This window comes from Planococcus citri, chromosome 5, assembly GCF_950023065.1.
Source record: "Planococcus citri chromosome 5, ihPlaCitr1.1, whole genome shotgun sequence".
In the NCBI taxonomy this organism is placed as follows: Eukaryota; Metazoa; Arthropoda; class Insecta; order Hemiptera; family Pseudococcidae; genus Planococcus; species Planococcus citri.
This window is the reverse complement of record NC_088681.1, coordinates 43,704,743-43,721,779: the sequence shown is the minus strand read 5'-3', so window position 1 is coordinate 43,721,779 and position 17,037 is coordinate 43,704,743. Positions and strand designations below refer to the sequence as shown.

At 35.0% G+C, this 17,037-nt stretch overlaps 1 protein-coding gene across 3 annotated transcripts in view; it reads left to right on the top strand.

Moving 5' to 3' along the window:
• GckIII (Germinal centre kinase III) overlaps nucleotides 1-17,037 on the top strand; it is an 89,641-nt gene that overhangs the window by 53,419 nt on the left and 19,185 nt on the right. Inside the window, exon 2 of one of the 3 annotated variants that reach the window (XM_065368765.1) lies at nucleotides 2,962-3,021. The exons of the other annotated variants lie outside the window; for them this stretch is intronic. Coding sequence (XP_065224837.1) covers nucleotides 3,004-3,021 — 18 coding nt within the window. The 5' untranslated portion in view covers nucleotides 2,962-3,003. The remainder of the gene's footprint in view (nucleotides 1-2,961; nucleotides 3,022-17,037) is intronic. 3 annotated transcript variants of the gene reach the window in all.

The window sequence follows — 17,037 nt, the reverse complement described above, 5'->3', positions numbered from 1 at the left end:
TTACATTATTTTATGTAAAGAGTTATGTTCGGTCGTTTTTTTGAAAGTTATTAAAACGCCGCGCAGAGCCGAAGCGAGCTTCGAATACCCACCCTATATTATTGTGTGCTGTAGAAGGGTACACAACAGTATAGAGTAGATACATATAATTTGCTAAACGTGGAATCCCGTCAAGCGATAAATTAAATAGTTCGTAGAGTATAAAACCGCTCGTACAGCAGGCCATTTTCATCATCAGAATGATGAACGAATTGAAAATGACGGCGAGAATTGTGCCACAATGTGGGCGTTTGGAGAGGGGGATGGGAAGAAGAGGGAAAAATACGAAGAAGAAAAAACATCCACACTCCACAGTCTACCATCTCGTTTCACTGTTGCTGAAAATTAACTAAAATTTGCGCTATTTTCCACCCTCCCTCCATCTCTGCTCGCTGCTGTGTACCATTTATTGCATTCGCAATATTGTGGGAGTACGAGTAAGTCTACGTACCTACAAATACATTATCATGATGAATGCATTATTCGAAAAACATACCGTGCGATAATAGGAATACATTAAAGCGAATGAAAAATGTACTTATACTGGCGTACTTTCCGACAACAATAAAGTTATACCAGGCGTATTTTTTGATTTACTATTCTCGCATTGAGTAGTTGTGTACAGTACACCGACGACGTATTTGTTAACCTATTACGGATTCGTTTTTCTCTATGGAAATTTAAATAATAATATTATTCGCGATGGAAAATAAACGAGTGTTTTCTTTTCCAGTTTTCCTTGATCGAAGTCTGCACTGTGCCATTTTACAGTCGATCTTATGTTTTCCTTTTTCCTTTTCTTTGTCCGTTTTATCAAATGCTGAGTTAGGAATAAGCGAGCTTCTTTGGTATTTTGTTAACAACTGGTGGTTTGTTTACTTTTTTGTGTTTTTCCTTATTTATTTTTTTTTTTTATTATTATTTTGGAAATTTTTTTATTTTAATGTAAGTATTGATATTTTTTGGCTTGTGAGTGAAGAAAAACATACGATCAAGTTGATGTAAGTCGGTATTTTTGTAGGATATTGAGTTTAGATGTGAAAGGAAAGGATGTCAAGGATTTTCATGTTATAATGGAAAATTTTTCTCTTAAGACTAATCATATCTTTTTCCTCCTTCTTTGGGTTTCAAATTTGTCAAGTACATAAAATAGTCATTATTTAGTTTCAATGAATTTTATTTTACCTACATCGATTTTTTTTTGTGGATTTCTTTCATTTCTTCTATTTTTTCTGAGTTATTCTGTTTGTCAAAATTTTAATATATGTATTAAACCCCCTAAAAAATCATCGTGTCAAATGGTACCTAGTTTTTCAAACTTTTAAAAAAATTTCCCCGAAAAATCCCCCCTTCCTCCCTTACCCAAAAATACGTCAGTATTTCGAGAGAAATATGAAGCAAAGCGTTGTAAACTATTTCCTTTATAACGTCGCGGCATCGCTGAACTCAATTTTTCGCTTCAGTTGGCGTCTAAATGAGCTAATTCGCTCAAACCAGCTAATAAAAAAATTTTATCTCGAGAAAGCAAAGCTATTTTATACCCGCCAAAAATTTAATATTTCGATGAGTGAGGCGAATATCTCGGTTGAAACCGATTAAAGGATTAAAGAAGCTGAGCCTCGAGCGGGTTCGGTTTTACAAAGAAAGCGAAATTAATAAATAAATAGGAATCGGGCGTTCAGCAAGAGCATCGTTTTGGCGATTCAAGCAGAAATTTTAGAAGTGACTGTATCTAGATTATCAGCAGCATCCAGCAAAATTTTTAAAGGTTAGATTTGTTTGAGAAATGCAGAAAAAGAGTGAGATAGCGAGTGAGAGGGAGACGATTTGGGTAATTGTGAAAGTACTCGTCAGGGTAAAGGTTTGTCGAAGTGCGAGTAAATGTCCTAATTTAACGTTACATTCAAAGAAAATACATAAATAAATTGCTAAAAGACTCGTCGGTTTTTATGTAGGTATTCTGGAAAAAGGTGCGAGGAGGTGTGAGGAAGAGGGGAGGAAATGTTCGTAATCAAATATATATATTATGCGAACATATTGTAATTTGTTTGTTTAGGTTGAAGTTATATACGCTCTTTGGTGACCTCTGTTACAAGAGTTCGATGTATGATTACGTATAAAGAAGGAAAAGCGTAAAAAAAGGTCGAAGGAAAAAAGAGTTCTCGTGGCGTTTTTTTTTTTGAGACCGAAATGTCACGTTATCGAGTCATAGGAGGCGGGTTCATTTCTGCCTCTATTCTGTGAAAAGTTGAGAAAAACGATAATTTTGATGGATGAGCAGGCAGAATAATATGTATTTGTGCTAAACGTGACGAATTTTTTTATTCGCTATAATTACCTACATAAGCCATCGATTTGGAAATTATAGCTAAAAATAAGTTTGAAATGAAAGAGGATTGATGGGTTATCAAAATTTATCAACATTGTATTTAATTTTAGTCTCGAAGCTGTCACATCTAGAGAACCTTATTTTTCAACTTCTGTTGTCATGAGAATTGAAAAATTCTTCATACACTTATTATCATTCTGCACTAAGCAGATATTTTCCCAAATGAGGTGGTTTTTTGGGAGTGAAGGGGGTGGGGGCTTCACATTTCTAATCGCTCTGATGCTCTATGTTCTACAATATTGTGAGAAGATTTTTTCAGATCTTTTAAATCACTTCCAAAATTTATTCAAGTATATTTTGGAGACGAAAATTTTTTAAGCATGAATTTGGTTTAGTGTATTTTAGATATAATTTTTGGTTCCAGTGCCATTTGCTTCGTTCTACGTTTTTACCAACTTCCTTCCTTCATTTATTCTTACTAATCTCAGTTCTGCAAATAAACTCACCCGTAGTAAATTATATTTTTTTAATTATTTATTTTGAATACTTAATGTGAATCGACTGATGAAAATTTTTATTTTTCTCTGTTTCAGGTGAGTTCGATTTTTCATCATGTAAAAAATACCTGATCAAATATGAGCCCTCGCGCGAGAGTAAGTTGATGAAGTGAAGGAGTTACTATTTTGTATTATTATGTATTGTCCTTCAGGCAGTATGTGTAATTTAATCAAATCTGATCTAAACATAAATTGTGTTTGCAAAAGATTGGATGTAGGAATATTTTAAGTAGGTAATAACTAAACCGTCTCATTTATAGCCAGATATACTAAGATCGATTTATACCCGAGATTGTCAACATTTGGATATAATTCTATTAAATCTGACAAAAATTTTTGAGACTAAATGTATTTTAAAAATCGTGTTCGACACATTTTTTTCAATTTTACAACGTTTTTGCTCAAAGACAACATTTTGAAGTCACCTGGGAAATGATAATTAGTGATTTTGAAAAAAATTTCAAATTTCCAAAAAAGAAGCAAAACGAAGTTTTCTCCCGGGTTCATTGAAATTTTTGAAAGTTGACATTTTTTTGACTTTGAGGGTAAAAATGTCATCTTGAGAAATTGCCAATCTTCGGAATTGAAGGAGCTATAGAGGCTAGAGGCAACGAATTATTAAAATTTTGAGGTGCCATAATTTGCTTCCTCCCAGTACACTATCTGATCAATCCCCAGAGTTTATATAAAATTGGAACCACCCCCCCCCCAAAAAAAAAAAAAAATTGCATGCATTAAATGAATCAAAAATATTTTTAGATGAAAAATATCCATCAAGACTTCATTTTATTAGTACAAAATATATCCAAGTAATTCTGAATTTTCCCTGGAAAATTTATCAAACGGGTAAGTACCTACTACCTAGACCTACTCCCGGGTAAAATAGGTAAAATGCCCCTGTCCTCGGATTTTTGAAATTTTTATGAAGAATTGTTGGGTACCTTTAAAAACAATATTGGACTCAAAAAAAATCTCCCCCTCCCTGAATGCCGAAAAAACGTCTTTTTGGGGCAAAAAAATCATACTTAACGAGTTTTGAACAAAAAATGTTGAATTCACTCGTAATGTAGATATAGAAGAGACATGAGTCTACCCACGTGAATTTTTTCAACATTTTTGACCCCCCCCCCATCCGGGGGAGGGGAGATATTGACAAAAGAAAATTTGAAACCGCCATATCTCCGAACCTAATTCAATTTTTTTTTCCAAAAATATACCTGCATTAGCACGATTATTGGAATCTTTTTCAAATTTTCCTCCCAGGTGAACCATCTTCAAAACCTCAAAAAACGCTCAAAAATGTGTTTTTTGTGTCATGACAACATTAAGAAAAAGCGATACTGCCAGTGATATATAGCTTTTAAATTTTCCATGCAGCCCTCTAAAACAGTAGAAAATCAAACAACTTCTTGAAAACCCCATTTTGAGCCCATAGGCAATTGGGCACCTCCTCTCGCAATTTTGAGGCGAAAGAAGATTGACAATATGGGTATCGTTATCATACGTATGTACCTATCGAACCCACCGAACACCGATATGGAGTTAGATTTGCAGTTAAACTCTCCTAAGGCCACATTGGGGAGGGGTTGTCCAAAATTTGAGTTTTTTGTGAAAATTCAATTTTTGGGCATCCCATCTCCTCGAATGTGATTCTCTAACTTTTATCAATTTTTTTTGAGGTCAATTCACAACAAATTTTGCATTGCTTAAGTTTTTTTAAATTTACATCAGTGACATAGTATTCTATAAATGAGAATATGAGAAAGATGAAATGAAAAAGAACGGAGAAGAGCTCTTCAGTTGAGAAAATTAATTCTGCGCATAGAGATTATGGACTGGTATAAAATTTATATTTAATTATTCAACTCGTGTATAGGTAAGCCTTCATATGACGTAATGTTGAACAAATTTAAATGAAGAAAATACGAGTAAGATGGGGACTATGGTGAAGAAAGAGAGAGAGAAAAAGGTATCCACTATCGAAGAAGAGAGTCATCCGACGATAGGGAAAGTATAACTATGTGTTGTGTAGTACCCATACAGACACAGTGAGGTACTCATCTCACTAGTAAGGGAGGGATGGTCGTGGTATGTAGAGTTGAAAATGTTGAATATAGGATGAGATGACGTAGCAGAGGAATTACGACGCTGAAGGTATAGGAAAAGGCGTACCCAACCCGGAAAATACTGTCCCTGGTTTTAGTGCGTTTCGGTTAAATACGAGTACGAAACAAACGCGCCGCAGCGTATAAAGGGTGTTAATGACATCGGTCGTATCGGAAAATATAGGTCAAGGTGAAAGCGAAAACTATTCTATAATTTTGTCGTTGCTCGATTTCCATATAAGTACTATCATCCCTATCCTTTCGTACATATGAACTTTGCTTCTGAAGCTCTTGCGCTAGCTTTCTGTTCTGCCTTCGACGACGACGACGACGTGACTTTCATTAGTCTTTATTACATTTTACTATCTGGAAATCATCAGCGAGCTATTTCAGATACGTGTATGAGAATATATATCTTTGTACTCGTAGTTAGCTTGGAAATAATTTCATTGACGAAGTTGGCGACATCGAGATAACACGAGATGACTGGCGGAATAAGAGGTGTTTTTCTTTCATTTCCAGTCGACTGTCGAGCAGACGAGAAGGATGTCCTCGCTATACAAACGATAAGTACGACCGTGATTTTTGTTTTTTTACGACGCGACGATTTTGAAGAAAAAAAACTCAACGTAGTTATTCCCTCGTTTCTTTGCTTTTTTTTTCACTCGCTGTATGGTAATTTTCCAACGTCTCGACTATCTCGTGAATTTCACGACGACGTCGTCGTCGTCGTCGTCGTCGATATCTATAAATTGAAATTATCGCAGTCTTCCGAGTAAATTATGCGACGTAATCGGGCCGATAATTCAATTAGATGCGGAGCAGTCATCCAGCTGTATACGGGATTTTAGACAAGCTATGCTGCGATGCCGCCGAAATGAAAGTTAATTGAATCGGACACCGCGAGTAGTTTTTTTTCTTATGATCTTCTTCGTTGCCATGCTAAGTTCGACGTCTATAAATGAAATAAAAGGTAAAGGTGTAAGAAAGAATGAAATTCACCCCGAGTAAATTGTTTTTCTAGTTTATTTATCCTTACAAAATGACGAAGTTTGAAGCGAAAAAAATGTCACGACGTAATCTAAATTGAATTTAGCTCGGACGAGCAGGAGGAAAAATTTCCTGGACGTATTTAGCATTCTTCTCAGTCAGCTTGCCTTCTGCCGCATCTAAAGCGAGATTTTGGTTCAAAGGCGAATTTACATTTTTAATTTGGTACCGAATGACGCGCCTGCGATGGATTAAAGTTAATTTATTCGTCGTATAGCGAAGCCTTGCTAAATTTGCCGGACTATAGTCTCACTAAATCCGACCCGACGACGCTGCTTACTTTCTGCAGACGCGATTGTCCTTCCTACGACCGCTCGAGGATGAAAATTTAATGAAAATTTTGCCGAGGTGTGGGATTTTGGCGGATTTTTGGACTAAGTGGATCATTTGGCGAGGTAAATGTCGGTGAGGTGAGGGAAGGAGGTTGTGAAAGAGACGATTCTTTGTTTGAATATGCAGTTATCTGGCAGAGTGTTCGTTTTCTGGAATTTTCCTGTTTTCTCTACCTACTTTTCTCCTCTTTTTTGCTCGTGTGTCCTGCAGTCCTGCTATTTTGCCAAAACCTCCAAAAGATGATGATTTTTGCCCCAACTGTCGAAGAAGTCCTGTTTCTTTCCAAACTTGTCTGAAAATATCGATTTTTTTGCCAAAATTCTCTAAAAGTTTTATTTTTTGCCAAAATTTCGGAAAATATTTTGTTTTTTTGTCTAAAACATCCAAGAAGTATTTATTTTTGCTTTAGCTGTTCAAAAAATTTATTTTTTGCCAAAATTTCCAAAGAAAGTCTCCATTATTATCGAAATTATCAAAAAATCCTAATTTTTGCCATTGCTAAGAAATTCTTGCTTTTTCGCCTGAACTCCCAAAAAGTGATGATTTTCGCCTTAGCAGTCTTAAAAGCCCTGTTTTTTTTCAAAATAGTCAAATAAAACCCCCTTTTTTCTGACAAAAGTGCAAAATAAAAACAAAACTTCTTATCTCAATTCCCTCCCAAAAAAGTGCAGTGTTTAACCATAGTTGCCAAAAATGGTTAAAAGGTTCTAATTTCAGTCGAAAAGTCTTGTTTTTTGCAAAATGGCCAAAAAGGACTTGAAATTATCAAAAAGATTTTTTTTCCAAAATTACCTGATGAAAGTTCAGTATTTTGACCAAAATTTCAAACGGCCTTTTTGGCATAACTGCAATAAAAAGTCCTGTTTTCTGTCTAGTTTACTCGTGTATCAAAAAAGTTTCGTTTTTTATCAAAATTGCCAACGAAAGTTTAAGATTTTGCAAAAATTATTTGAAAGCTCCATTTTTTGGCAAAATTGTGAAAAGCCCTAATTTTTGTCAAAAAAAAAATCCTTTTCTTTACCAAAATTGCGAAAAGGTCCTGTTTTTTAATAAAAATTGTCAAGAGTCAAATTGGTCTGCAGAAAAAACCTGGAAAAGTCAGGGAAAATCATTTCTTCGTAAGAGTGGACACTGGACACCCTGTCTCGAATGTCTCACCTCATTTTTTCAAAGAGGCGATGGAGGGGGGCACTAAGAAGTCGTAATTTTTTCAAATTTTCAAATATGTAGTAGGTAGGTAGGTATGAGTAGCTTTCATTTTTTGCGTTCATTTGTGTTGAATTGAGCTTTCCTCTTGAAAAGTTTTTCTTAAGGTTTCCAACTATCAAGTTTCAATTCTGAATCTTGAACTTATATTCTATCCCCACCTCTTGAAGGGTAGTAAAGGGTTGAAATAATGGTACATAGTCATACTAGACCATCGGAGGAAAATCCTAAAAAAAAATTGAATAAAATCAAAAGTGCGAACTTGATTCTTGGTTCAGGTTTATATAAATGTAGAAGAACACCTACATAGATCATTTATCAGCCTTCATTGGATTATATCTTGCCTTTGCCTAAAATTGAAACAATTTCGTTATTCCAACAAGATCTCGCGTATCATTGTTCTCTTCGCAAAACTCGACATTTTCAAAACTATCTTCTCGAATCAACTAAATATTTTATTTTTAAAAACTGGCTACTGATCTCGAAGGGGAAAAAAAGGTACTTCACAAAGGTAGATTTTATATCATTTCCTTAGTTTCATTGACGTCAGAAATACGAACAGCAGCGATATTATCCTTCCGCTTGAAGATTTCCATTTTGAAACGAAATATGATTTTCAAAGTGTAGGTTGTACGAATTTACCATCTCAATTTTCTAATCTTCAAACGCTCAACTCCCACGCAGCAGGCGTCAGTCGTTTCAGAGGTAAAGTTACACCAATTTAAAAATTCTGTCTTGACAGCCCGTCCACCTCAGTTTCTCATTTTCTTTATGTATTTCGAGAAGCAGAAAAGAAAAAAAAAAAAAATGTTCTTTGACAAGATCCCATGATTATCCTGCCGTTTAACGTCAATTTCCTCTATCCGAGGTTTCTTTTCTTTATTTTTTTCTAGGTAGGTATATTTATACGATTTTTTTTGGGAGGGAGGGGGGTTTACAAACAAATATTTTTTCTTTAATTTTTTAGTAAAATTTCTCGTTGTTTCTACGCGAGATTGGTTTTATCTGGTCACCTTTGTTTTTATATGAAAATGTTAATCGCGTAAAATACTTCTCTCCGATGATGATGTCTAACCACTGATAAATAGATAAAGTTTTGTATTGCGATGACCACAGCATTGCCATTTCTCATCCGCATGGTTAATCTTAGAGTTAGCTTGGTCACTCGTTTGCTAACTATACATATGTGTTCTAACATCGACCATACAACTGAACTGTGAACAATGCTCCTTTGATATTCTTTAGATAATAGAAAGCATCACTTAATGAATAGACGACTTCTCTCGACTTGAGAATCGATTACCTTTCTGCTTTTCTGCTTTCAATTACGTGTATCTTTTTCTACCTCTCTTACATACTTACCCACGCACACTATATAAACTCATCCATCCACCGGCAACTTTTTAATAAGTTATTCGATTGTACCTGGGTACACACAATAACTGAACGAGTCAGACCTCAGAAACATGATTAATTTCATTCTCGTTTATGAGAAACTTTATGCAAGTTTGTATACCATCAGGGGGTGTAAAAGAGACGATAGGAGTATTCGCCCGAGACAACGTATCGTGCTATACCTTTCTCCTTGAGCTTTGTTTGGCATGGTAACTAGCAAACTTTTAATATACTTGCATTACCAGCGTGTATTTTTGCCGAGCAGGTGCTCGACGCGACGTCAACCCCGAGTTTAAAATCACTGGCATCTGCCAAGGGCAAGCTTTTGGCTGATCTCCAGTGCAAAAAAAAGGTAGTGTTTTTATCGCGATACAAATTCTTATCGTCGAGTGAAACAAACCAAGTACATACATTAATTTTTACTCAAAAGTTTCATTAGAACTTGATGATGGTGGTGGAGCAGAGGGATAAAGAGAGGAAAATGGAATTTTACTGACAGGCTAAAGGAGATGTTATATGTACAAACAATTTTCAAAGAGGAAACTGACATGGCTAATTCTTTATTTTCAATGCCAGATATGAGAAAATTCGTTTTATGAAAGTAAATTGGAGTCATAGTTGTGCCCAGAATCTGAAAGCTAATTATTTGTTAAAAGCATGACTGTTGGTTTTATACACCAAGTAAGTACCATCAAAAGAGTAAATTTTTTCAGTCCAAGAGAGTTTAGCTCTAAACTTGCAGAAGCATTTAAGGATAGCTGAAGATTGTTCAACAGTATTTGAAAGATGTCCTTGGTTTGCTTATGTTAGTTACCTATTACTTTTTTCTTCATTGAAAAATTAGTCATTTCCAGATGAGTGGAACTTTCACTCGTAAGAAAAACTCGGTCATAGCTTGAAAAAAGACAAAAATGACTTATTATTTGGAAACAATTTTACGTTGCCTGTTCGTTCGTTTGTTTATTTTTTCATTTATTTATTTATTTATTTGGCTGATTGATTGATTAATTAATTTGCTGGTTAAGAAGTCCAAGAATACTTATTTGAAAAAAAAAATTCTCCTTATTTCAAACTTTTATTGCAGCAAAGTTCTTTTCAGAAAGTTCAACTTTCTGAAAAATATGTACATACTTTGTTGCAATTAAAGTTTGAAATAAGGAGATGGTTTTTTTTTCAATGTGATTGGCTGATTGTTTGATCAGTTAATATGTTGCTACAGAAAATTAATCACCTACTTGATTAATATGGGCTGAATGATTGCTGGATTGATTAATTGACTTATCAGCTTGATGACTGATTGACTTATTCATCGATCAGTCGATCGATCGATCAATTAATTAATCACAATCACAATACATTATATGTACCATCTTGATTAATCACAACTGATCAATAGAGTTGGCTTAATGTTATGCGTACTCACTAGCTGACTTATTGTTTGAATGACCACTCGGTCGATTGATTGATTGATTGATTGATTGACTAGCGCATTGATTCATCAACTGATCTATTGATTAATTGTTCGATCGATCTGGTGCTTGATTAAATAATTGGTTATTCTTATTAATTAGTATTAAACAAATAATTATAAATTGACTGATTGATGGAAAGGTTTTCTATGATTGATAGATCCATTAATCTGTGAATTGTTTGTTTGTTTGTTTGTTTGTTTGTTTGATTGATTGATTGATTGATTGATTGATTGATTGATTGATTGATTATAGCGTATAATAAATTTGTAGATGCTTATATGCTCACCTCCTGACGTATCAACTGAATGGCTGCCTGACTGACTGACTAATAAACTGACCTATTTATTGATTGTTTGATCAATCAATAGGATGTTTAATTGATCCATTTCATGAATTTATTAATAAAATCATCAATTGACAATTGATTGCAAGTTACTTAACTGATTAATTGAAAAGTTGTTTACATGTTTACTGACTGTTGTTTTATTGATCAGTTCGGTAATTAATCAATTGATAGATTGATTGATTGATTGATTGATTGATTGATTGATTGATTGATTAATCAATTAATGGATGAAGGCATTCACTAGAATTATCAATTAATGTTCAATTGTGAAGTCATTAAGCAACGAATTTTGTCTACTGATAAAATGAACGGTTGTTGACTGATCTGTTGATCTGTTTGATGTGACGATTGATTGATTGATTGATGTAATAATCGATTGATTAATGGATGGCGGTGACAGATGAAAGTGAATCAGTAGTTGATACGTGTATAAATGTGCTCATTGGCTGACTGATCAACTGACCTATTGATGAATTGTTTGATCAATTGATCGGTTGTTTGATCAATCCATTGAATAATTAATGAATCACTTAGATTGTGGGTAAATTAATCATCAAGTGACAATTAATTAGCAATTAATTTAAAGTTTACCGATTGGGTGAAATGTCGTTGACTGATCTATTGATCCATTGATATGTCCACCATTTGTTTGTTTGTTTGTTTGTTTGTTTGTTTGTTTGTTTGTTTGTATAATTGATTAATTGATGGATGACTACGCTTGGATGGTATGCTGAAAGTAAAATCAGTTGTAGACATTTACATATGTACATACTCGCTGGTTGACTAAACAACTGACCTACTGATGTTGGTTTGTGTTTGATCAATCCGTTGAGATAATTAATTAATTATAAATTGATAATTAATAAGTAATTAATTCAAAGTTTACTAGTTTGTTTGTTTGTTTGTTTGATTGATTGATTGATTGATTGATTGATTGATTGATTGATTGATTGATTGATTGATTGATTGGCCAATTAATGGATGACAAGTGATATACGTGTTCACTGCCTGACTTATAAACTGAATGGCTTTCTTATATTGACTATAATCATCACTAACTAATCAGCTTACTGATTGATTTATTAATATCAAATGACAATGTATTGATTGTTCGATTATGATCACCGATTTTATATTTGTAAATTTTTATGAATTGGAAGTTAATGGACATGAGTTGAGATTTATTGATCCATTCATTTATTGGTTAGGTGGTTGATTCCGAGCAGAATAGTGCAATGACCAACATCTGTGGTGAATCCAGCTTGTCTTTCAAGCCTTGTTATTTTAATCCAAGTACTTTGTATTAAAGATCTGGAGTATATACTTACTACAAAAATTAATCCATTTTCAAGTGCTTCACTTGAAATTGCATTCGAATTTTCAAGTTGTAGTGAACTAATCGCTGATAATGAGATGAAAATTTTCACCATCGATTCCATTCAATTAATCAACTGTCGCGTTCGTATCAAAAGTTTAAATTTTCATAAATTTTCATAAATTTTCAATTCTTCTGTAGTAGATAGGTAGTAGGTACTTCTCTCATCATACGATTCTTAGATTTGACAATTCATATTATACACAAGACATTTCAGTTTCACTTACTTTCTAATCTGTACTTCCTGTCAGATCACCGATCGAAAAACGAAAAAGCCTCATGCTGAGATAGACTAGAAACAGTAAAACAGCAATCAGTGCCGATTATAGTATTGTGTATTATCGCATCGTAAGATCGCATCAGCAAACTTGCGCGCAAGATTGATTGCCAGTCGACACGAACCGATTCTACGATGATATACTCGGAGCTATACGTTAGCCATGATTCAACTTTTATGGAACGTGGTAATCTGCACGGCACGCAAACGAGAGTAAATTTCGTAAAAACAAAAAAATTAGGTCATTACGTTAAATTTTTGGACACTTTTGACAATTTAAACTCGTCCAGTCGTCCACTGTGTTGAACTTTATTTGATTTGAAAAGCTTAAGTTCGTTGATTTGCGAGAAACGTCGCCGTGAATTTGGATCCACCGTGTGTAAAAGGAAAGAAATGGTGGCAAAATAGGAGAGAAAAAATTTACCTCGGTGTGTAATCCATTAGGTAACTTTTTTTGAAGAAGATACAAACGTACAACTCGTACAAGTGAAAGAAGAACTTGGACGAACGAGATGGAAAAATACGTACCTACATGAATCGTAAGTCGTGGCAAATCCACCAACGCAGCGTCACAAAAACTGTTCGGAATAAAAAAGCAGAATTATTATACGGATGACTTCTCTATAACGTATAGTATTTTTTAGGCGCGATGTGTATTATTTTGATTGGAAAGCCGGAGAAATATGCGAAGAAGGATTGTAAGGCAGCTTTTGAACCTTTCCGAATGTCTACGTTTAAACGTCTACTTTTTGTCGAATTAGATTTATCCTTCTTTTGCTTTCGCTCGCTCGTTCGAAAGAAGTGTGTAGTGTTTTTTTTCTTCTGGTCGGATTTGCCTTGAGAAGAGAGTAAGCTATTGTGATCGTATAGAGCTTCGAAGGAAGATACTCGGTAGTTACCCATTGAGGATTTAAAATGAATCAACAATTCTATAGGTGTCTCTGATTATGTTTGTGGGGAAGGAACTTTATCCTGTTATGCTTCGGGTGAGATTTGAAACGATTTTTGTGGTCAATTGGAATGAAAGACATTTAAAATGGAAATTCGGCCATCTTTGTATCTCAACTAGATGCCTTTTTTCTTCATTTTTTAGTCTAGTCGTAGCTAACGTGGTATCCATTTAAAGCCCATGTACGCGCTTAGAATTGGATGAAATTGAACGAATTTGCGGGCATATGTCGAAAAAAAAGCTATAATTCTAAATGATGAATGATCCCAGTTGTAATGGACGATTTTCCTTACATATATTTTACCGCTGGTAATATTTTTTTGAGAGTGGGAACGTTTTCGACTGCAAATGAGCTACTCGTAAATCGTAATTGTGATGAATCGTCGTCGCGTAGATTTTTACGTTCCTCTCCGTCTCCTCCTTTTCAAGAAATTCATGGCCTGAAAGATATTGTCTTGGGAAAAACTCTTTAAATTTCGTTTTTCATCAAAAGGGGAATGACTAAAAAAGATTAGAAAAAATTCAGCATTTGGCTCAAAAATCATGCTCTTTTCATTTAAAATCCATTGTTCTGATCTTCGAATTCAATTAAATTGAAAAAATCAAGTGATTAGTCTTTCGTAGGTAGTCACAAATCAATTTTGTAAACAAGTTTCGTACTTTTTCGTTGAATGGCCCTTCATCGCTCATATTTCAAAGTTTCCTTACTCATCTCGAAAACGAATAAATTCAAAATTACTTTATTCGAGGGTCAATTTCAGTCATCTCGACGAACTCAACCTACACGTCTAAGTTAATACAATAAAGTTTGAAGTGATGAAGAAAAATTGTCCAACTTTGAAGCTGTTTCTCGACACGACGGTTGGACGATGCGACGAGCGAAATTTTATTTCTTCTTTATTATTTTTTTTAAGCAAGGTATCACGTGGTGTAAGTTATTGAAACTTGGAAGAAATAATTCTGGACCACGTCGAAGTTACGACTTGTTAAAAAGTATTAAAAAAGCTCGCTGGTTGTTTCGACCGAAAAAACAAGACGATAGGAAAGGCGAAAAACGAGACTAAAAAAAACGCAGGTGAACAATATGACGGTAAATTATCGTTTTTAAATTTGACAGAAACTTTTATTCCCATTTTTAACTTCAGCTGGGTGAACATTATAGGTTGGGTGGGGGGGGGCGCGTTACCCATGCGGATTTTTTTCTTAATACCGAGTGTGCTTTGATTCGATGACGTCATTGTCGTTTGTTTTTCTCTTCTCGTTTTTAGTATTTTTCACTGAGATTTCTCTCAGGGTTTTTTTTTCTACGTCGTAACACAAGCTGGGGTGATTTTACACGAGTGCGAGAAGAGAAAAAAAAGACGCGTAATCGTTTTATAATTGAACGAACGAGTTGAGTTGAGTTGGCTGCGATGCATGAGCGTGAAAACAACTCGAGATAGTAATGAATTTGCGCCTCGTAATGAGAAAATTTCGTTCGTATTTGAACAAGAGGACGATACCGAAAAGAAGATTGCCGCCATCGTCTTCGTTCGTCGCCATTGCGGGATAATTTAATACGAATTTCCAGTCTAATACCGCGTAAATACAAATTTAATTTAGGCTTTTCGAGTAAATGATTTCTCCCTTGTCTTAGTTTCCTTGTGCGTTTTTTTTCCACCTCTATTTCATCTCTATTTATCTCGCATTCGAGTCGACGAGTGAAGATGCTTGTGTTCCTGTGCGGTATTTTGCATTTTGTACACAATCTGATTTTATATAACGACCAGGTTGGTACGTAATTGGATTTTACTGGTGGTGAATCGTCATATTGTGGCTGTTCAGTGTTCGGTACGAAGGATTAATTTATATACGATTGGAAATCTAATAAGAGATGCGAATGATGGTTATTGCGGATCAGGTAATTACTTACTCGTTCGGTTTGCGGAATTTTTTCCTGCGATGACATGGCGTAATGGGTGAAAGATACTCTTGTTTTGAAAAATTGTTGAATTTGATGGCTAGAGAGGGCTTGTTGTTTAATTATTTTGACCGAGCACACTTTGTTCGAAGTTTCGTTTCTTTATGATTCTCCTATGGGTATTTATATTTACCGAAATTACCGTAAAATTACCAAATATTACTAGCATTTAATGTGGATACGGTAATGATATGTAATGTGGTAAATTGACTGCAGTTTTTCACTTTTTTTAGCGAGGGAAGGGGGTATTTTCATGCGGTAAAAATGTGAAAAATAGGTCATAAAAAAGTCAAGAAGAAGTCATGATTTTTTGTCTGAGACACACCGTAAAATCAGGAAAAATTACTGCAAAATAAAGATCAGTAGGCACAAAAAAAACCTGAAATATCGTAGAATTTTTGGTTTTTGGTTAAACTTTTGTACGTACTACTTATTAGACCACAATCCATACACGAAAAAGTGCTCTAGAATTTGATTTTGTATTTTTTGTAACGCGCTGCCAAAATGAAGTTACTATGTCCCCCATTCAGAAAAGTACAATTTTGAAATTTTTCCCTTGCACAAAGGGAGGTGGACCCTCAAATAGGTGATTTTGGGGACATGGTCGAAACCACAAAAACTCGACGGGGTTGTGTTGGGGGACTTTTCCCGATGCCAAATATGTGATTTTTTTCCGTGACACCCTGCACAACTGCATATTGTGGCACTTTGAATGCGATTTTCATGCCGTTTTGGCCAATTTCGATGATAAAACGGCTCTAATGACCAGAGTATGGCCTGGAACCAACGGATTCTTGGACGTGTGTTAAACGGGGATATTTGAAGCCCAACTACGCAAAAACGGTGAAAAAATACTCGCACAACGCGATTTTATGTGCACTAATAAGTTTGTCAGCTACCCCCCACCACCGGAATTCAACTCCGCATCATCTATCCGATAATATCGATGCGACCTATCAAAATGGTATAAAATTTCGCGCTGAACTCTAAAATCGCAGTCATTATTCATTTTCAACCCCGCATGGTGGCGTTTTACCCCCCCCCCCCCCGCCAAACTGAATCCAACTACATATGATATTGAACACATTTTGCACATTTCGCATTGATCGTGAGGATTTATGTGTACGTAATCAGAATGAATCTCATATCGTTATTTAGAAATATTTTTGCTTCAAAATTTTTTATTCAATCTCCACCCCCCCCCCTTCCCTTTCAAGACTATGTTAGAACATCGATTTCAAAACTGAAAACTTAGACATGACCCATCGAAATGGTATAAGATTTTGCGCTGAGCTCGAAAATTGCAATCATTTTTCATTTGCACCCCCCCGGTGGAGTTTTGCCCCCTCTCCATAAAGCTAACTATGAAATTGAACACTTTGCATATTACGGATCAATATATGAGGATTTTTGTGTAGGTACGTAATTCAAATGATTCTCACATTCGTTATCTGGGCATGTTTCTGTTTTAAAATTTCTCATCCCATGTTCTCTCCCCCCTCCCACCTTTTTCTTGAGTTACTGATATAACATGGGTTTGAAAACTTGACGCGATCCATCAAAATGGTATAAAATTAAGCGCTGATCTCGAAAATCGCATTCACTTTTCATTCTGACCCCTCCCTTCGCTCCCTACATTCGATC